This window comes from Onychostoma macrolepis, chromosome 04 (assembly GCF_012432095.1).
Source record: "Onychostoma macrolepis isolate SWU-2019 chromosome 04, ASM1243209v1, whole genome shotgun sequence".
Taxonomy (NCBI): Eukaryota; Metazoa; Chordata; class Actinopteri; order Cypriniformes; family Cyprinidae; genus Onychostoma; species Onychostoma macrolepis.
Genome location: NC_081158.1, coordinates 12,490,692 through 12,512,392, shown reverse-complemented (window position 1 = coordinate 12,512,392; position 21,701 = coordinate 12,490,692). Strand labels below are relative to the sequence as shown.

General features: G+C 38.1%; 1 protein-coding gene across 2 annotated transcripts; it reads left to right on the top strand.

The window, feature by feature from the left end:
* Window positions 1-2,981: 2,981 nt before the first annotated feature.
* LOC131539377 (E3 ubiquitin-protein ligase TRIM39-like) lies at window positions 2,982-20,280 on the top strand. Of its 2 annotated transcripts, XM_058773937.1 has the most exons (8): window positions 2,983-3,516; window positions 3,956-4,045; window positions 4,182-4,717; window positions 5,314-5,403; window positions 13,870-14,094; window positions 14,170-14,308; window positions 15,921-15,947; window positions 18,170-20,279. In XM_058773937.1, the coding sequence occupies exons 2-8, from the start codon at window positions 3,958-3,960 to the stop codon at window positions 18,715-18,717; spliced, it is 1,653 nt and encodes a 550-aa protein (XP_058629920.1). In that variant the 5' UTR covers window positions 2,983-3,516; window positions 3,956-3,957; the 3' UTR covers window positions 18,718-20,279. The 2 variants fall into 2 exon arrangements, with proteins under 2 accessions (XP_058629921.1, XP_058629920.1); XM_058773938.1 differs by lacking the exon at window positions 15,921-15,947 and having other exon boundaries at window positions 2,982-3,516; window positions 18,170-20,280.
* Window positions 20,281-21,701: the final 1,421 nt, after the last annotated feature.

Below are 21,701 nucleotides of genomic sequence, written 5' to 3'. Positions count from 1 at the left end.
ATGCAAACTGTACTTCATAGCGATGTTTAGATAACTATATAAGAATTCAAAACGTTTTTTTTTTCTCAGTTTAAATGCTTCAGTTTGCTTTCTATTCTCTTCTATCAGTTTAAATGCTTTGTTATATTCGGCCTATATTATAAACCTAATAAATAATTGACCTTGTTTTTTAATGGAGTCACTTATGCTCATCAAGGCTGTATTTATTTGATCAAAATACAGAAAAATAAAACCAGTAATACTGTGAACTTTTAGGCTATTGCAATTTCTAATATTGGTATAAATCATTCTAATATTCTGATTTATAATCAGTGTTGTGCTGCTTAATATTTTTTGGAACCTTTTTTCTTTGATTAGGCTAATAAAAAGTTAAAAAGAACAGCATTAATTAAAAATATTAATATAAGTCTTTGTTATCGCTCTTTATCCATTTAACACATCCTTGCTGAATAAAAGTATTAATAAAAAAATAAATAAATAAGAAAGAAAAAATTGACTGACCCCAAACTGTATAGTGTATATTGTAACACAAAATTTCTATTTTGAATAACTATTCTTTTTAACTTTTCATTTCTCAAAGAAACCTGAAAAGTATCACAGGTCCCAAAAAATATTAAGCAGCACAACTTCAAACATTGATTATAAATTAGCATATTAGAATGATTTCTGAAGGATCATGTGACAATTCAGCTTTGCTTCACAGCAATAAATTATATGTTAAAGTATATTCAAATAGAAAACTTTTATTTAAAATTGCAATAATATTTCACAATATTATTTTGTGAAATAATATTCAGTATTTTTTATCAAATAGATACAGCCTTGATGAGCCTTAAAAACTTCTTTAAAAAATGAACTGATCCCAAACTTTTGAACGGCAGTGTATTTTACTGTAAAAATGTTTTCTCAGGTAACCTAAAATGTGCATCGTTTAGTTACATCAAGGGTCAAATCAAATATAAACAGCACATTAAAGTTAAGTTACACACTTTTTTGTGTGCGCGCTGTACAGGTCTGGTATAAAGAATGTTTTTGCTCAGGTGGCTGAAATGTCCGCCCAATAGAGAAAAGTTTTGCTCAACAAGAAAAAAAATTAGAGGGAACATTGATAAAGAGTAGGGATGTAACCCCGGTGTCCTGGCCAAACTGCCTCCACTGGCCCTTGTCAATCATGGCCTCCTAATAATCCCCATCCACTTGATTGGCTCTCTCTCTTTCCTCTCCACCTGTAGCTGGTGTGTGGTGAGCACACTGGCGCCGTTGTGCTGTGGCTGCTGTCACATCGTCCAGGTGGATGCTGCAAACTGGTGGTGGTCGAGGAGAGACCTCGTATGCAGCAGTAGTGTGCAGCACTAGAAAAGAAACAGAGGAAGAGGGGAAGAAGCTGGAAAATCGAGTCATTGATGTTATTTAAATTGTCAAAAGTTGATTTAAAGACACTAAAAGAAAGACATCGGTTAATGTTATATTGTTCTGTGTTGTGATGTGATTGTTTACTTTGCCTTGAGTACAACGAAGCAGATCTTCCACCTGTGAAGGAAATAAGGGTTAATATAGGAAATGAGTTTAATCCTAACTATTATTAACTGATTGGTTTTATGCTAATCATCCAGCCCTGTCTTATTTGCTAAATTAAATTATTGCTAAATTTAAAAGAAAAGAAGGGAGGAATGAGTGTGTTCGCTTAACTTTCAGCACCGCAGAGAGCCGTATCTGGGATGCTTCTGAAACGTGCCATGGTGCGCTGCTGGTGTAAACACAAGCATTGACTAGAGCGGCCGCGATCAGCTCCAGTGGTCGCGTCGGAGCCTTAGTGTCTACACCGGACACGAGTGGCGCGGCGCAACGCAACAAAATACAATAGAATCAATTATAATAAGCGATGGTGTCTATACTGGATGCGGCTTGGCATGACACGCCAAACTGATGCCGCGTTCTATTTATGACGTACTGACACAAAACTCAAATGATTTTTAATGGTTGCTTTGTTGCATCCAGTGTAGACAGATTTTAGCTGTTGTGACGCGGCGCGACAACTGTCGCATCTGGTGTAAACACGGTGTAACAGACGCACGCAGTGTAAATCAGGGGTTATATACCGCATTACAGGCTACAGCGCCATCTATTGGATTTTACTGACATTGCATCAAATTATGCTATTTATGCTATTTTATTTATTATGCTATTTTGGACCAATTGCCTCAGGGGCCAGATGAAAACTCCCGGCGGGCCGTAGTTTGCCCATCTCTGATATAGACACACGTCCTTTTCCAGGCAGATTTGTAACATCTTTAGTTGATTGGAACCTCTTAATTATTACCCTGATGGTGGAAATGAGGATTTTCAATGCTTTAGCTATTTTCTTACAGCCACTTTCTATTTTGTGAAGCTCAACAATCTTGTTCTGCACATCAGAAATATATTCTTAGGTTTTACTCCTTGTGATGGATGATTAAGGGTATTTGGCCTTTGTGTTCCTCATATTTATAATCCTGCGGAACAGGAAGTCATGGCTGGACAGTTTCATGCTCCCAGTGCTAAAACATTTAAATATCAATGGTAATATACTTCAGAGATATTTTACTCAAAATAATTTCTAGGGGTACCAATAATTGTGGCCAACATGCATTGGAGAAAAACATTTATTTCATCATGAGATTTTCTCCCCACTTTCAATTGTTTTACTTCAATGATAGGTTATAATTTTTTGAATGAAAGATCAAAAGGATAAGCAATGCAGATTTATTTTCACAGCCACCTTTGCTCATGCTTACCAAGGGTGCCTGTTTGAGCGGAAGCTGGAGATTACAGTTTATAAAGTTTTATGAATCAATATTTTTCTGACATTAACGCATCGTTTTGTTTCAGAAGGCCTTTATTAACATTTTTAAATGTAAAAATGCAATGTAAACTTTGTACTTTTCTTTTAGAATGCTTTTTAAATTTTATTTATTGATTATTTTGTTTCATAAATATTCAGGTCTGAAACTTAGGACTGTGACTGCCTTTACTGAATGTTGGGTAGTTTCCTCAACTGGTTTGTGGCCATTTTAAGCTTTTGTTCAATTGCCCTCTCACTTAGTCTTAATGGAAATGATTGATTGTATCATGTGTATCATCTTCTGTAGTTTGCAGCACCATAGTGTTGACTACAATGTACTGAAGTTACATGAGTAGGCTACGAGTGGAATTTGTTCACTTTGAGAAGACATTCCATTCTCATCATTCTTCAAACTTGTTTCCTACTGCTGCTGTTCAGTCAATGCCAAGATCATCTTCCCAGTCCTTTAACTGGATTCATTTTTAGGTCACAGATGAGACTGGAAAAAATATTGTCTGGTGTGTGTTGCCTTATGTATTACATGTATGTATTACAAAACTAAAATAGAGAGTACAAAGAGAAAGTGAAACTAACTTTATTAACAACGTGGACGCCTGAAACGATCAACCTCTTTAAACAACAGAATATTTATTGAGCCGTTCAAAGACCCTTGTAGACACATCAGATACTCACAGGTAAGTGATAGAAATATAAGAGACACTGAACAGGTTTCTAATGGAAGTGGTCTGGTTTAGTAGGGTTTATGTTAAACTGGAATAAGCTGAACAGAAGCAGGTTTAATCATGTCAAATACTCGACTACTTTAGTTGTTTACTGCACTGAAATGGTATCAGAATTGTGTGTAAAGTATGTAATTTGACTGGTTGGAAAAGAAAATTGGTTATTTCTGTAATTTTGTCACACAACATAAAGACTAAAGGAACAGGAAGTAAATGACCTGCAAACACACTGAACACAAACCTGCTACACTGCAGCTGAAAACAAAAACTTTAAAATTTAAAACACTTAGCCTTACAAAATATCTGTAAAATAAAAACATCTGTATCTTTAGCTGTACTTTTCCTTTATTATTAACAGACATTCCTCAGATTGTTTTGCTTTTTTTCTTAAAAGGCATGAAGAGAGGAAGACCAAAGGCAGCATCTTCCCTGACATCAATGAAAAGACAGAAAACCAGGAGAAAGAGTATTGCTGATCCTACATGTGAGTCAATAACTGTCTTATATTTTGGAAAGTAGCTACTCGTTGTCTAGATTCAGTCTCTGTGCATTCTGGACATCCTCTCAGCAAGATTTTGACTTTACAGTAGGTTACTTATCTTCATAATTTCTCTTTCCAGTCATGTCTTCCTCCAGTGGTACACTGACTAAGGAGCTTAAGTGCTCTATATGTCTGGACGTGTTCATTGATCCAGTCAGCACTCCATGTGGACACAACTTCTGCAAGACCTGTCTGAATAAGTGCTGGGAAAACAGGCAGACCTGCAAATGTCCATATTGTAAAGAAACATTCAAACAAAGACCTGATCTCAAGATTAATACCACACTCCGAGAAATCGTAGATCACCATAAAATGAAAAGTTCTGAGAAAAAAGCTGAAGTTCTGTGTGACATCTGTGAGGAAAGAAAGCTGAAAGCCCTGAAGTCGTGTCTGGTGTGTCAGAGCTCTTACTGTAAAACTCACCTGGAGCCTCATTTGAGAGTGGCAGGTTTAAAGAAACACAAACTGATGGATCCTGTGAGTAATCTGGAGGACTATATATGTCAGAAACACGAGAGACCTCTGGAGCTCTTCTGTAGAGATGATCAGGTAATCGTGTGTCTGTCCTGCACTGATGGAGATCACAAGAACCACAACACTGTTTCATTAGAAGAGGTGAGTAAAAATACTCTTGTCATTGTTTATTCATCCTCATGTTATTCTGTCAATCATATTTTGTTCTTATGAGGTAAAACTTCCTGTAAATTCCTGTAATTGTCAGAACTCAAAACTCTCTAATTCACTAATAGCATTAAATTAAAATTAATCTGCAAAAATTACTCGTTCTGAACTTTTTTCTTCTTGTCAGACAAATGAATAAATCAACACACAAGGAAGTTGGAAAGATATTATTCTTCCTTAACACCAGCAGAACTAATGATAAGAGGAAAATGTAGTAAAGTCTATCAAAACTAATGTTATATTGAGCAAGTCAATTTCATTAAAGATCCCTGATCAGTTCAGTGTGATCTGAACAGTCTGAGTGGCTCATTTCAGTGCTGATGGTTTTATAAATCTGTTACCTTCATGAATCTTTGAAAAGAGGCTGTTATTGAAGGTCGGGGGCTGCTAGACCAGATCACAAAACTGCAGTGTGTCAGTGCAACAAAGAGCTTTTACCCGTTTCATGTGTGATTAGCCATTTACATTCAAGAATACAAGATAGAAATCTCTGTTTTGATGAATGTGTTGGTGTTGTTCTATGTTCTTAGACTCAGTTGATGATCGAAGATGCGCAGCAGATGATCCAGGACAGAATCAAGAGGATTGAAGAAATCAAACACTCAGCAGAAATCAGAGAAGTGAGTGGTTGTGGGTGGTGGCCAGGGGTTCTGGGTGATTGTTAGGCACTACCAAAATTTATATTTACTCTTTGATTGGAAATTCTTCCACCTTTTTGAATTTCCTGACCTTTTTTTTACTCTGTGTCCAATTCACATGAAATTTGGTACTTATCGTCTGGAGACACCCATGACAAAAATGTATTTAAAGAATTTTTCTACATCAAAGCATATATGCAAATTAATTGGTCAGGTGTCACCCATTTTTACAAACTGACCTATGTCTGCCAATGTCCAAATGATGTGCAGTGTCCAAACTTAATGAAACTTGATGCACATAGACAACAGGACATTCTGAGGAAATATGTAAAGTTGCATCAAATTATGGCCATGGAGGCACTACATATAAAAAACACTTGTAACTTGGCTGTACTTTTACACACAGCTATATCATCAGTCAAGTTGAAATTATCTATCTTTTTTTGGGTCAAACACTAAAATATTCTTCAAACATCACTTGGACAATTCAACAAGGATAGCCACCAGCTGCCAATCAAATTTTAGCAACTTATAACTAAATCAAAATTGCTGACGCAAAAGTTTACATATTAATAAGTAATGTCAAAACAAAAGAGAGTCATCCATAAAGTGGTTAGCTCTGCATCCATGCTGAAGACTTGACAAACAAAGCCTTACAAAAATGTACACCGCATGTCTTTTTGTTTTCTATAAACTTTATTTGCCAAGTGTATCTTTCAGACTCCTCCTCTGTTCAGGAGAACCTCACCAAACTTTGCACACATCAGCTCTGGCACCATGCTGGTAAAAAGTTGTCAAAAGAGTTCAGCTGTTTAGCATATGATTTGTTGTCACAGTTTTTTGCAGCAAGGAGAGGCAGGAGCTATACACAGCCACTTTTATTAACTATAAACCAAAACAATCGTGCAGGAGAACAGGAAACCACAGGAGAATACTTAAACTTAAAGGTGGGGTAAGCGATTTCTGGAAGCCAATGTTTATATTTGAAATCATCAAAACAAACATGCCCCTGCCCCAAAAGGGTCTCGCCCCTATTTTGATAGCTCTGCCCCACACATACGTAGACTACACAACCCAGGCAACAATTAGTTCTGTGAAACAAAGCAAAACCAATGTTACACCGGACGCAAGCGGTGCGACAAAATACTATACAAGTCATTATAATCAGTGATGCTGTCTACACTGGATGCTGTGTGGTTCGACACACCATGACAGGAAACTCCTGCCGTGTTTTATTTATGACGTGCTGACACAAATTTCAAATGATTTTCAATGGTCGCTTTATCGCGTCCAGTGTAGGCAGACATTAACTGTTGCAGCATGTCTGGTGTAGACACGGTGTTACTCACCTAACGAGAAGCACCAAAGCAACCTTGGCGTCCGATCGCAGGCCTTCCGCTCCTTGAGTACTCTCCAGCGCTGGAAAGCTGATCCGATATTTACACGGGTCCTACTTCTTGTCTTATCGTTCTGCAGACGTTTTCCTCTTTTGTTTTTTTATTCGCCATCTCTATCTCATTCAGTGTTTCAAACTGCGGAAAACGTGTAAAGCTTGTAAACATTGCAATGTGATAATAGCCTATACGTTTACCTCAGAATAACCATTCGGCGTCCATAAGCTCATCAGTCAGCTAGAAAAATAACTATAAAGAGGAGCATTTTGCTATATTTATGCACTATTGCATATTAATATTTTTACTTAACCTGTTGTCTACATGATTCAACTCTTATAAAATTGCATTTTACTAATGAAGAAAAACAGACTGAATGTGTGAAAGACATGACAACATTTAAAGGATGCATTGAGGAGGAGCCCAAACTACACTCAGTGGCCAAGTGATGCTTGTGGTCAAGTTGGAAAAGACATTTAGTTCCCACTTAAACCTTAGTTCCCAGGTTATCTACAAGATGGTTTAAAATGCTGATAAAGTCAAGAAAAGATGAGATATAAACACATGACAGTATGATTGAAATGTTATAATAAAATGCGTTTCTATTGCACCTAAAAAAATAATTTGGCACCTAAGTTTTTTCTTATAGGAGCCAATAGTCTCTGATTTGTCCAGGTGTTGCAGGATGTAAAGCAGTCCCATACTGACTGCATCATCCATGGACCTGTTTGCTTGGTAAGCAAACTGCAGGGGGTCCAGTAAGGGTCTAGTGATGTCCTTCAGATAAGCCAGAACCAGTTTTTCAAATTCATGACGACAGTCGTTAGAGCCACAGCTCTGTAGTCATTAAGTCCTGTTATCTTGGGTTTCTTTGGAACAGGGATGATGGTGGAGTGTTTGAAGCAGGCAGGGACTTCACAAAACTCCAGAGATCTATTGAAAATCTGTGTGAAGATGGGGGCCAGCTGGTCAGTACAGGTTTTCAAGCAGGCTGGCGTCACACTGTCTGGGCCTGGTGCCTTCCTTCTTTTGTTCTTCCTGAAGACCTGGCGCACATCTTCTTCACTGATCTGAAGTACAGGAGTGGGGGAGAGGGGGGTTGCTGGAGGTGTAAACGGTTGTGTAGAGAGATGGTCAGGACGGGTGTGGGGGGGTTTAACTCATTTAACTCATAAAACCAGGTCTTCAGCAGGTTGTTGATTCACCTCAGTGCTGGGGGCTGGTGTCCTGTACTTGGTGATGGCTTTCAGGCCTTTCCACACTGAAGCGGAGTCATTGGAAGTGAACTGATCTTCCAGCTTTTTAGCGTAGGTCCTTTTAGCCACTCTAATCTCCTTATTCAGTGTGTTCTTGGCCTGATTGTACAAGACTTTGTCCCCATTTCTCTAGGCGTCCTCTTTGGCCTGACGAAGGTGTCTTGAGTTTTGCTGTAAACCATGGCTTATCATTGTTGAATGTTACATAAGTCCTGGTGGGAATGCGTATATCCTTGCAGTAACTGATGTTACAGTTTCCGTGAGCTCGTCCAGATTGGTGGCAGCAGCTTCAAAAACACTCCAATCAGTAAGGTCGAGACAGACTTGTAAAACCCGCTCTGTCTCGTTGGTCCATCTCTTTACAGTCTTTACCACAGGTTTAGCAGATTTAAGTTTTTGCCTGTAGGTCGGTATAAGATGAACCAGGCAGTGATCAGAGAGTCCTAAAGCTGCTCGTGGGACAGAGTGATTTGCATTCTTTATTGCTGTGTAACAGTGATCCAGTATATTACTTTCTCTGGTGGGACATGTAACATGCTGTCTGTATTTTGGCAGTTCACGTGAGAGATTTGCTTGATTAAAGTCCCCAAGAATAATTAAAACATAGTCTGGGTGTTGTTGTTCTGAGTCTGTGATCAGATCAGCGAGTTTCTGTAAAGCTGAGCTCACGTGCGCTTGCGGAGGAATGTAAACACTCACGAGAATGAACGAGCAAAACTCCTGCGGCGAGTAGAAAGGCCTACAGTTAATGATGAGAGCTTCTAGATCTGAACAGCACATCTTCTTTAACACAGTTACATCTGTACACCACCTCTCATTGATGTAGAAACATGTCCCGCCGAGATTTTGTTTAGGAGATTGAGATTTAGGAGATTTTGTGGTGTATTCTGCCGAATGTTCTTCTCTGGTAAAACTGATCGTGTTTGAGAAACAAAATACAGGAAAAACTAACAAAAACACTAAAACAACTGGATAGCGAAGCACCATGGCTGCCGTGAGCAGTGCCATCATTGAGCCAGGGTTCCGACTTAGACTTATATTTTTTGGCTTTCAAAGGAGCTATAGGATTTAAAATATTAGTGCAAGTAGTATTAAACTGATTGAGATACTCTGCACCATTCCCATCATACTAAAACTGGTCGGATGCATGAGAAACTTCCTTAAAAACAGCAGAAAAATCAATGCTAGTCTTTGATGAAAATGTCAGAGACCAGCGAACAGCCTTAGAAGGCAGAGTAACATTAAAACTAGTAGGAACTGTAAATACAATGGGCTTATGATCAGAAATGACATGGTCCTCTATTTCAAAATCACATACTGTCAGGCCATGTGATAACAAGATTAAGAGTATGACCATGAACATGGGTGGGAACGTTCACAAACTGTACCAGATCAAAAGAGTCAATAAGGCTCAATAATTCCTTGGCTAAAGAATTAACTGGACAGCACACGTGAACATTAAAATCACCTAGAATTAAAAGCCTATCAAAATTAGGAATAATTCCCCCGAAAAAATCAGAGAACTCATTAATAATATCTTTGTGTAATTTAGGTGGACGATAAATGACTGAAATCGCCACTGGGTTATCAAGTTCAAGTACAAACAGCTGAAGTTCAAAGCTCGAATAGACTTCAGTCGCTAATGTCCGACAACAAAAGTTCTGTTTAAAAATAGAAGCCAGTCCTCCCCCTCGTCCCAAAGATCGAGGCGTATTAAAAAATGTACAGTCATGAGGTACCAGATCAGAGAACACACTCAGATCCCCCGGAGTAAGCCAAGTTTCAGTAACAAACAAGAAGTCAAGATCACGGGAAGTAAAGAAGTCATTGAGGATAAACGTCTTGTGTACCATTGATCTAGCGTTGATCAGAGCCATCCTAATCTGCAGCGAATCCATGGTCGACTGGTGTCTGGCGTAGCGAACGAAGGTGGCTGAAACACACTCCCCCTCAGCGGAGGCGAGGTGAGTGAAACATTGGAGGTTGATCTGGCCAATCTGACACAATCGGTAAAATCCACGCGTATGCTGGCTCCAGTGAATGTCGCACAAGGAAGCGGTTGAAACATGCCTCATACACGTGTAGGCATACACCAAACAGGGATCCCGATTTAGACGACAGAAACAGCTTGAGCTTGACCGTGATACCTCCACGTCGTCCTCGTGTCCTGCAGCGCTTCCTCCCCGGTAAAGGGCACGGTGCGCTGCACAAATAATCAGGTATAGCCATCAATGATGTCGGTGAAACAAACTGAGTACCACTTTGGACATGATTAAGTAGCTCCTCGGTGGTATGTTTTATGTCAAGCAGAGTTTGTCTATTATACGATAAAAGTGATGAAGCATTTTGTAAAATAACAAACATAAAACATAATAAAACAAACAAACAGGAAAACACACCAGGCAGTGAACAGCAAGCCACACACATCGGCACCATCATCAGGCCATTTACATTTATTCATTCATTTGATATGTCAACCAGAGTACAAAATGTGCGACGAAGGTGCCTCCTTGATCATCTCGTTAAGATGACACAGAAGTGCTTTCCAAAAAAAGTTTTTTTGACCTCTATACCCTTCATCCCTTCGAAGCGCTCACTCTGGAGGGTAAACCCTTTGAAGGGATAAGGGCATAGGGATGAGCACTTCCGAATGGAACGCACTGTTAATGATGGGAAGTTCGGATCATTTTTTGAGTCTCGTTCAGCAAAATGAACGACTCTTATTTTTAGGTAATTTCATTCATTTTAGCAAAATATAATTAAAATGTTACGTGTTACTTCCCTAACACATCTACTACTTACACAAACGTTGATCACACTGCAAACAAGACAAAACTATAATGCTATAAGAAACAGAAAAGATGAATTAATTGTTTACCTGGGTCTTTAGTCTATGATTAGCTCACCTCTTATCTGACAAGTCTTCGGGTTTGAGGCATTCGTTCATCACGTGAGACAGCCCCATAAGCTTAACCTATGCAGTCTGAGCCGGAAAGAGAATTGATTCATCTCTCGAGTCTTTCGAGTCGTTCGTTCTTTTGTCACATGACGTGACAGCATTGGATAGAGAAATTAGTTAATAATTTACAAACTTAATTAATGTGCCCCTCTCTCCCCCAAAATGAACGAATCGTTCAAGAACGAACCATCACTATAATGTATTAGAAATATGAGAAGCAACTGTGGGGATGCCCTGAACAGCGACTTGGCACTTTTGGCCATCAATACACGAACAGCAAAGGCTTTGGATGTTCAGCTCACCGCGTTTACATGGACCATGGAGTTTAAAGCTCTCTAAAATCTTAGTTTTTTTTGGTTTGCTCCGACAAAAATGCGAGGTGCCCGCATTGTCATAAATACGTAGATGTAAAGGAGACAGACCAGATTTACTCTGAATACTTTGAATGAATGAGTCATTTATATAGTGCTTTACAATGTACTGCTGTACAAAATAAAGATATATTAATGAGAATTCAGTGTTTCCTCTAGGATTTTTTCCAGCTGTGGTGGCAGGCCTATTTCTTCATTATAAAGAAAAACAACAAATTAAAAAATACAGGCTATACAGGCCATATTTATAATCTAGGGGGGGATACTATAAAAAATTTGGTTAGCAGATAATTCAGTAGAAAATGTTACTCTAGAAAAATCATGAGTCCACAATAATTGTATAAAATCTTAACATTTAGTGAAATAAAAACATTTAGTGGGAACAAATAAAATAAGTAAATATAGCCTATTTAGATGCTATAAAATGAAAAGACGTTATTTAAATGTATAGCGTAGCTTTTTAATGAGGCAACAACATATGACAGATAGGACAGAACAAGATAGGCTGTAATCTTTTATTGCGCAAACGTATTATAATATGAAGGGCTCCAATATAGAGCAAATCGCTTATATGCATTCCGTGCCCAGAATGATGCGCTTGAAGCAGAGTTAAAGCACATACCGCTACGCAGTGAAAGGTTCAAAAGACAAAGGGAAGAGATATTGATGCTTACGGTATTAGATCTATGCAACGGAGCCTTTTCTTTTAACAGCCTTTTCCACTCCTGTGTTGTGATCTAACAGACATGCGGTTGCAAGTACCGTGAAACAGCAATAAACTCCAGCAAGATAAAGTTCTTTATGCAAAACCATAGACACTTATTTATAAATAAAGTATAATAATGGGAACATTGATGGAGTGAGTTTAATCGCATTACTGTCGTAACCGAACGCTATACATGCTGTTTGCTGAACCTGGGCCATCCTTATGTCCAGCCCTGTCAGATGCTATTCAGTCGCTAGTGGGTTAAATAACGTACAGCACTACCCCAGACAGCAAGCAGTGTCGGCCCAGATCCGGCCCGCATGGATTTCACACGGGCCAGATGTGGGCTGGATCTGGGCCAAAACTATGTTGCTGTCTGGGACTACGATTACATTAAGTTCGCTTTATTATATTATGTTTTTATTCTATTACACTCGCCTTTTAATATTTTCCAGTGTGTGACTGTGAATCACTGACTCACTTGAATCATTCAAAAACACAGATTTATTCAAAAACAAAGCACTGCTGTGCGTTGTTTGGAGAAGAGCAACAGCTGACAGCATCAACGTGCAACTTCTCAAGGTGTGAATTCTACACAGCATTTTCTACACAGGACACTCAAAAGACTGTCTTGTAATGTTTTTGCAGAAACAAGTGTTCAAATGAACAATTTAAATAGCGTTAGAGTAACTACCGCACATACAGCGTGACTTATGGTACTGTATAGACAATACTACCGTTTCACAAATACAGTGATATCGCCAGTAGTTTGAAGCTTCAGTATATGCTCATCTTGAAACAGTGGGAAACTTTATATTCATGCAGTGAGCGCATGTCAGAAGATCAAATCTGATTTAAAGGTATATGCGCACATCAGTCCGATCACTTCAGCATTCATCTAAACGCTATGTTCAGATTTATCAATCGGAATGAAATAACAAAAAGTGTCCTTGTAAACGTAGCTGATGCATTTTCTGTCAGCCACAACAACCATCACACTGTCCTGGTTTGAGATTGTCAAAACGTTGGTGAATACTGATATTTCCCCACTCCCCAGTGCTATACTTTTTGGTGGCATATTGCCCTTGACTGAAATTCAGAATTTTTTTTCAATGAATCTCAATATGCAAAATCTTCAAGAATATTTGTTTGAATACTGAATATTGTGCTTGTTGAATATAATAAAATAAAATATTAAATTGTAATTGTGTAATAGTATTTATTAATAGTGTATATACATAGTGCACCAACACCACATAAGCGGCAAAGCAGGAGGAGGAGGAATTCGGGGGAATTCACAACAAAAATAAACAAATGAAAAAAAAAAACGGGAAACAAAACGAGTGGAGAAAATCTGCTAAACTTAAGCCTAAATGACTTAATTAGCTGTATCAGGTGTGTTTAATTAGAGTTGAATCTAAACTGTGCAGGGCTGTGGCAGGGAGTTTGACACCCCTGATCCAAACGCAACCATAATCCAAAACAATAGCCGACAAAGGACAGAGGGAAACACAGGGTATATATACACAGGGACTGATAATCATGGTAAAACAGAACAGGTGTGAACTAATCAACAAATCAAGGGAAACAATGAGGGTAAAGAAGGCTGAACATGACAAGGAAACAACTGAAAAGTACACAACTAAAGGTCCATGACCGTGACAATTATCGTTTTCTACATTAGCCATTGGTACTTGGATTTCAGTAATTGTCACATGTGGCTTTATTTATTAAATAATAATTTGTTGATTATTCTGACCCCCAGAGAAAAACAGCGGAGGAGAAAACAGCCCGTGTTGAGCTCTTCGCTGATCTCATCCACTCCACTGAGAGATTTCAGACTGAACTGCTGGAGATGATGGAGGAGCAGCAGAAAACAGCAGAGGAACGGGAGGAAGAGCACATTGAAGAGCTGGAGCAGGAGATCACTGAGCTAAGGATGAGAAACACTAAACTGCAGCAGCTTTCACGGACTGAAGATCTCGTACAGGTCAGTCAGCATCTCTCTGATCAATGATAATGCAGTATACCCATGCTGAAGGATTTCTCCTCTCTCCTGGTGTAGATTTACTCATCCCTGTGCAGCCCTAGAAACACCAGGAACTGGCCTGAGATCAGTATGAAGACTCATGAGAGTATGGAGACTCTGAAGAGAGCTCTGACTCAACTGAAGGACACTCTAGATGAGAAACTCATGCAAACTGGTATGTCAACATCAAATATTCAATTCAATTCAAGTTTATTTGTATAGTGTTTTTACAATAAGTATTGTTTCAAAGCAGTTTTATAGATACAATCAAAAATGTTATCACAGGTGATTGTCGGGGTAATATCTATATAGCAGACTGTACAGGTATCATGCTGGTAATGCAATCATGCAGTTAGTTTATAATATACATTTAAGCAGAAATGATTAGTTAATAGTTCAAGAGTTTGTGTTATCCTCGAAATCCTCGCTGGGCTGGCATCATCACTTCACGGGTCTAAAGCTTGATCCAAACTGGAGCTTGCACAATCTCTAGGTGCCTCAGGATGGGCATCCCGAGGCAGAAACAGTTCATAATATTTGCAAACACAGGATAATGTACATTTGGTCACATGAGTGAAGGTTATGGGGGCATTATGTGTATGCTTGGCTAAAGAGATACGTCTTTAATCTAGATTTAAACTGAGAGTGTGTCTGAGCCCCGAACATTATCGGGAAGGCCGTTCCAGAGTTTAGGAGCCAGACGTGAAAACGCTCTACCACCTTTAGTGGACTTTGCTATTCTAGGTACTACTAGAAGTCCAGTTTTGTGATCTCAAAGTGTGTGATGGATTGTAGCGCGATAGAAAATTAGTTAGATACATAGGAGATAACCCATTTAGGGCTTTGTAAGTAAGTAGCAATACTTTATAATCAGGACAGAACTTAAGAGGTAAGCAGTGTAGAGATGATAGAATTGGGGTAATATGATCATATTTTCTTGACCTGGTAAGAGCTTGGCAATATTTCTGAGGTGGAAGAAGGCTGTTTGTAACGTGGGTAATGTGATTTTCAAAAGACAAATTGCTGTCTAATATAATGCCCAAGTCTTTGACTGTAGAAGAAGTGGTAACAGTGTGTCCCTCTAAACTCTTCTGAGTACAGGTTTTTGGCCCGATAGGTAGTATATCTGTCTTATCAGAATTTAATAAAAGAAAATTATGCGTCACCCAGTCTTTTATATCTTTAACAAAGAATTTCATCTGGTATACAAAATACACTGTACAAATACATTTATTTATTATCATTAATATCAGTAAGGCAGAATGAGTCTTGTCCAAGCTGAAATGAGAGAAGTATTCTATCTGTGTTTGTGGCTCATTATCAGCACAGTTTTTCTTGAAGAGGGCAGGTCACTTTCATCTCTAATTTCAATAATCACGTAAAACATGTATAAAGGAGAAACAACAAACAGAAATATAAATTTTCTAACTCTGTCATTGTCCTTTCAATTTTTCATCAATATTTGTTGAAAACATTTCCTAAGAGTATCCATGAACAATTGTGTTCAAATCAATTTAGCAGCTCAAATATTTTAGCAAAAACCACAAAAGTAGAAAATCTAACTGATAGATATCATTGGTTTAAGAGACTGATTCTTCATGAGATGTGAGATGCTTGTGTGAAATTTTAGGCCTGTAGTTCAAAACAGATTTGCAGTGCTGGGCTTTGAACTTTAACCTTTTTATGTTGTTTTTGTAAGCGATATTGATCAGATATCAAGATATAAGTCCACACATAAAAATTATCTCAAAGATCTTATGATGTTTTATTGTCATGTGTCTCTACAGAGCTGACGAGGATGCAGCAGTATGCAGGTACAGTGTGCTGTCTACGCTACACTAAATAGTAGCTTTCTCAAGCCAACATAAGTAATCTTTTTCTTCAAAATTTCTAAATGCATCTCCTCCTAGAGCTTTTAATCTACAACCACTAAACTTGTCACTTGACAGTGACCTTCAGGCTGATCAGAATTTTTTATGCTGCATCTTTTCTAAATCAGACTTAGGTTTTCACAAAACTGAATCAAAACCATGAAGATGAAAATGAAATGAAAATCCCATAGAGTATTCATTGAGGTTGTCAAAACTTTCAAACATAAAATCTTACAGAGTATTTAACCTAACCTAGCAACTAGCCTAGGGCATGCTAACAATGTTAAATCAATGTTGAATCATGCTTACAACATGGTAAAACATGCAAACAAAGTGCTAAAGCATACTAGAAAATTGCAAACAATGTTCAAACATGTTCAAACATGTTAAAGGGATAGTTCACCCAAAAATGAAAATTTGATGTTTATCTGCTTACCCCAAGGGCATCCAAGATGTAGGTGACTTTGTTTCTTCAGTAGAACACAAACAAAGATTTTTAACTTGAACCGTTGCAGTCTGTCAGTCATATAATGGCAGTCAAATGGCACAGAATCTTTGAGAGAGAAAAAAACATGCACAGACAAATTCAAATTAAACCTTGCGGCTCGTTACAATACATTGATGTCCTAAGACACGAAACGATCGGTTTGTGCAAGAAACTGAACAGTATTTATATCATTTTTTACCTCTGATAAACCTCAATGTCCGACTGTCACAACATCCGGCGCGTGATGCGTCAACCTGCTCTGGCACATATATATAGATGCCTCATTAGCGACTGTTTCTATGGGCTGTGATACGTAAGGATCTACGTATATATCTATGTATATATATATATATATATATCTATGTTCCAGAGCCGTTGACGCATCACGCGCCGGATGTTGTGAATGAGCTCAGGAGAGTTGGACATTGCCTGTATCAGAGGTAAAAAATGCTATAAATGCTGTTCAGTTTCTCGCACAAACCGATCGTTTCGTGTCTTAGGACATCAATGTATCGTCACGAGCTGCAAGGTGTAATTTGGATTTGTGTGTGCATGTTTTTTGTTGTTTTTTTCTCTCAAAGATTCTGTGCCCATTGACTGGCATTATAGGACTGACAGACTGCAAAGGTTTGAGTTAAAAATCTTCGTTTGCATTCTACTGAAGAAACAAAGTCACCTACATCTTGGATGCCCTGGGGGTAAGCAGATAAACATAAAATTTTTATTTTTGGGTGAACTATCCCTTTAATAACATGCCAATTCATTCTAGCAACATACTAAATCATTCTAACAGTATGTTAACCATGTTAGAAATGTTAATTCATGCTAACAAAATGCTAACCATGCTACAAACAAATAGGGGTGCTTTGATCGGCTACCGATCACTTTCGGCCAATAATCGCTTTGGGATGTTTGATCGGCGGTCTCTAAAAAGGCCGATCTTATAAACTGATCTCAAGCTGAAGATGCGCCTGCTGTGAGAGGTTTGGCATGACATGCAGCTGCACCGTCTCAGTCTCTATCCGGCGCAGGTAAAACAATTATAATGCTGAAGGTTAGGTACAATTCATATTTCTTCATTTAATAACTTCTAAATTAATTTTGAAAACTTTCTGTGAGACATAATTTCACAAACAGCGTGAGTGAATCGCTGCGTGCTCAAATGGCTTCAAATCACCACACATCGCGTGTGCACTATAAGCAAGCTGCACGTTGCACAGTTGGCACAGGAATTGTCACTTACACAATCGAGGCAGTGTCACATCATCACTAAAGTTTATAAATTGCATTTATTTTTAATTCTTGCCAGTGTTTAACCATTCAGCGCTTGCGTGCTCTCCTGGAGACTGTGGCGTGTGCTCATGCACACTCGAAGCGCACACCCATATCGCCAGGTTCACATTACTCTGTTTGTAGTGCGTAGGCCTATGCGGTGCGTATTTTTACTGCGCTCATGTTAACAGATTTTAAAGCGTTCACAATGCACACGGTTGCGGTTCGGCAGTGCGTTCCAGGAGCGGTGCATCTGCAGCAGTGCAGAGATTTAATCTATTTTGTTTAATCTAGTTTACATTCATATACTCACAGCTTCATTACTGCACTATAATCTGGTTAAAAACTGGATTAAATAATATTTAATGTTGTAATGTGAAGTTGTGATTGTTCTCTGTTTTCTCAGTGGATGTGACTCTGGATCCTGATACAGCTCATCCAAACCTCATCCTGTCTGATGATGGAAAACAAGTGAGACATGAAGACATTAAGCAGAAACTCCCAGACAACCCAAAGAGATTTGATAGATATTTACTTGTCCTGGGGAAGGAGGGATTCTCCTCAGGGAGATTTTATTTTGAGGTGCAGGTGAAGGGAAAGACTGAATGGATTTTAGGAGTGGCCAGAGAATCCATTAACAGGAAGGGAAAGCTCACACTGTGTCCCAGTAATGCATTCTGGATTGTGTTTCTGAGGAAAGGGAATGAATATAGTGCCTTTAATAACACTCTTTTTATACTGTCTCTAAGAGTGAAGCCGCAGCGGGTCGGTGTGTTTGTGGATCATGAGGAGGGTCTGGTCTCCTTTTATGATGTGGAGTCCAGCTCTCATATCTACACTTACACTGGTCAGTCTTTCACTGGGAAACTCTGTCCATTTTTTGGGCCACGTCTCAATGATGTAGGTAAAAACTCAAGTCCACTGATCATCACACCTGTCAATTACAATAAATGAATTACACACCTGATACAAAATGGATGGAAATAATGTTTTGTTAACGAAGAACAAATTCTGAAAATGTTTAATATTTATTGTGTAGCTTCTCAAAGAATAAGAACCATCGATTTTTCAGGTTTTCAAGTCTTGTAATTACATGTTATTTCACTTAGATAGAGAGGAAATTTCCAATAATTTCCATCAATTTAAAACATGTAAGATGTCGCTGTCTGTTTTACATCAGAATATTATATTAATCTATTTAATATAAATGTTCGATTAGTTTACTAGAAAAATCCATAGTCGGGGGCTGGCCTAGCCTGCTTGGCACAAGGAACCGATCCATTTTTTTAAATAAAATGCTGTGACATTACGAAATGTGCGACTGCAAGTCACATAGTATTCCATTGCACGAGTTATGCATGTGTAAGTAGACAAATGTTTTTGTATTATTTAATCTTTCTTAAACTATGAGCGCCGCCCATTACAATCATTTGAAGCGTAACATCAGTTCCAAAAGTCAGTTTCTCATTTTGACGCGGCTGCCGCAACATCAGAGTCTCTATCCGGACTATAAACTCTTATCCCAATACTGTAATTATTATTTAATGTTTGCAACACAGAAATGTAGCCTACTGTAGACTGTTTGTAAATCTGTTTCAAACATAAAGTTTATGATGAGCTGCTCTCTCTGGATCAGCGGCTGCGCGAAAGCAGGTTTAAATATTCCGATGTGATTTTAATGGTTTAATAGACATGGTCTCATCAACATAGCAATAAGATTGAGTGTGTTTGAATCGAGATCGCAATCTTTTAATGAGTAATCATTGCTTCCCTTTGTCAAGGCCCAGTTCCAGAAGCCATTTGAAATTTTAACACTCAGAGACTGCATTATTCGAATTGCACCTTTGTAAACTGTGACCAAATTGTGTCAAAATCTGTCATCTGTGTCCTCATTAGTTGTTCCTCCTCACCTGTCTGTCCCTCGTTAGCACCCCTACTTAAGTTCTAGTTTGTTCAGGTACTATGTCCCTACACGTGTTAATAAAAAAAAAAAAAAAGTTGTTACATCCTGTGTGTGTGTGTGTGTGTGTGTGTGTGTGTGTTTTGGTGGCAGCATTAAAAGATGATTAACAGTCACAGTGCTCTCCTCTCAGGTTTGATGAATAGAATCTGAGTAAAGAGAACATGATACAATATAAAATCAGATTTTTTTTTTCTATTTGTGTACACCATAAAATTAAAGGGGTCATATGACTTTGCTAGAAAGGACATTATTTTGTGTATTTGTTGTAATGCAATATGTTTATGCGGTTTAAGGTAAAAAAAAAACATTTTCCACATACTGTACATTATTGTTACTCCTCTATGCCCCGCCTTTCTGAAACACACCGATTTTTACAAAGCTCATCGTCCTGAGAACCGAGGCTTGCTCTGACTGGCCAGCTATCCAGTGCGTTGTGATTGGCCGAATACCTCAAGCGTGAGACGGAAATGTTACGCCCCTTACCGTATTGTGATGCTGTGTCCCAGCGCGACGACACAAAAACAATAAAACCCATTATAAACAAGGAATTTGTTGCATCCAGTGGGGACATAATTCTAATAATTTTAATTTTGTTTGACCCAGGTAGAGGCAGAAATTTCCAACGGTATTTTTCAAATGAATTTTAAAATATGTTTGTATCATATTTATATATATTCAGAATTAAGATGGTCAGAAATAGTTTGCACTGTAGCAAAGAGGAATAGAGTATTGCTTTTTTTTTTTCCATAGAAAAAAGAAAAATGCCCCCAGATGAGGCTGAGAGCTCCACAGGTATGTGTAGGGTTGGGCTGCTGGTTGATCCACATGCTGGGTTGTTTTATTTAACTCAACTGTGGTTTAAAAATTATGTTGCTGGCTTAAAGGGTTACTCCACCCCAAAATGAAAATTTTGTCATTAATCACTTACGCCCATATCGTTCCAAACCCATAAAAGCTTTGTTCGTCTTCGGAACACAATTTAAGATATTTTGGATGAAAACCGGGAGGCTTGTGACTGTCCCATTGACTGCCAAGTAAATAACACTGTCAAGGCCCAGAAAAGTATGAAACACACCGATACAGGAGAGAACCAGTCAGCTGTGACGTGATAATAATGTCATTATGTCATATTGAATTAGATCTATCAGACTGCCCCATCTAGAGTTTCATGCCAGAACTTTGTATTTTTATCACACAAAACATTTGGAGAGAAATGTGAAGTGTACACTGTAAAAAAAAAAAAATCCGTAAAACTTGCAGTAAAAACGTCAAATGTGGTTGCCAAAATTTTACAGTAAAAAAAAAAAAACGGTAGCAACATCTTAGGTTTTAACTTAAAATTACAGTTAAATACCGTAATTTCATTGACTGATACAATGTTAATATACCAACCTATCGAAGTACTGAAATCTGTTTTGTACCTTTGTAATACACTGATAACCACCAAAAGCAGGTGGTGATTAGAGTCACATGATGAACCAAAGCCTATCATAAGCAGCTTTTAATATTATCATATATAGAAGGTGCACAGTGTCACACAAACACCATCATGGTAACATACATGAAATTTAAATGCAATAAACATTAATTTAACAACATTAGATGTAACATACAACTGTAATGTACAAAACTGATAAGAAAAACTTAGAAGAATTCCCTGCGTTACATTTCAAATTTGATGTTTTCTTGTTGAAATAACTGTTTCTTCTGTGTCAATTTACGGTTATTCACATATGTTCTTTTTCACTTCCAAAAACGGTATACTACCGTAAAATGTAATGTCCAATACAGTTTTTCACCGTATATAGTAGGGGAACTTACCATTAACCATTTAACAGGTTTTTACTGAAGCATTTTGGATTGGATTATACTTCGAAAGGCTGTGAGTTTGTGTCACGGAGGGTCAGGGAAACGAGGCAGAATCTAAATGCAGCTTATTAAACAAAACAATGATAATCAAAGACGGAAATAAGAA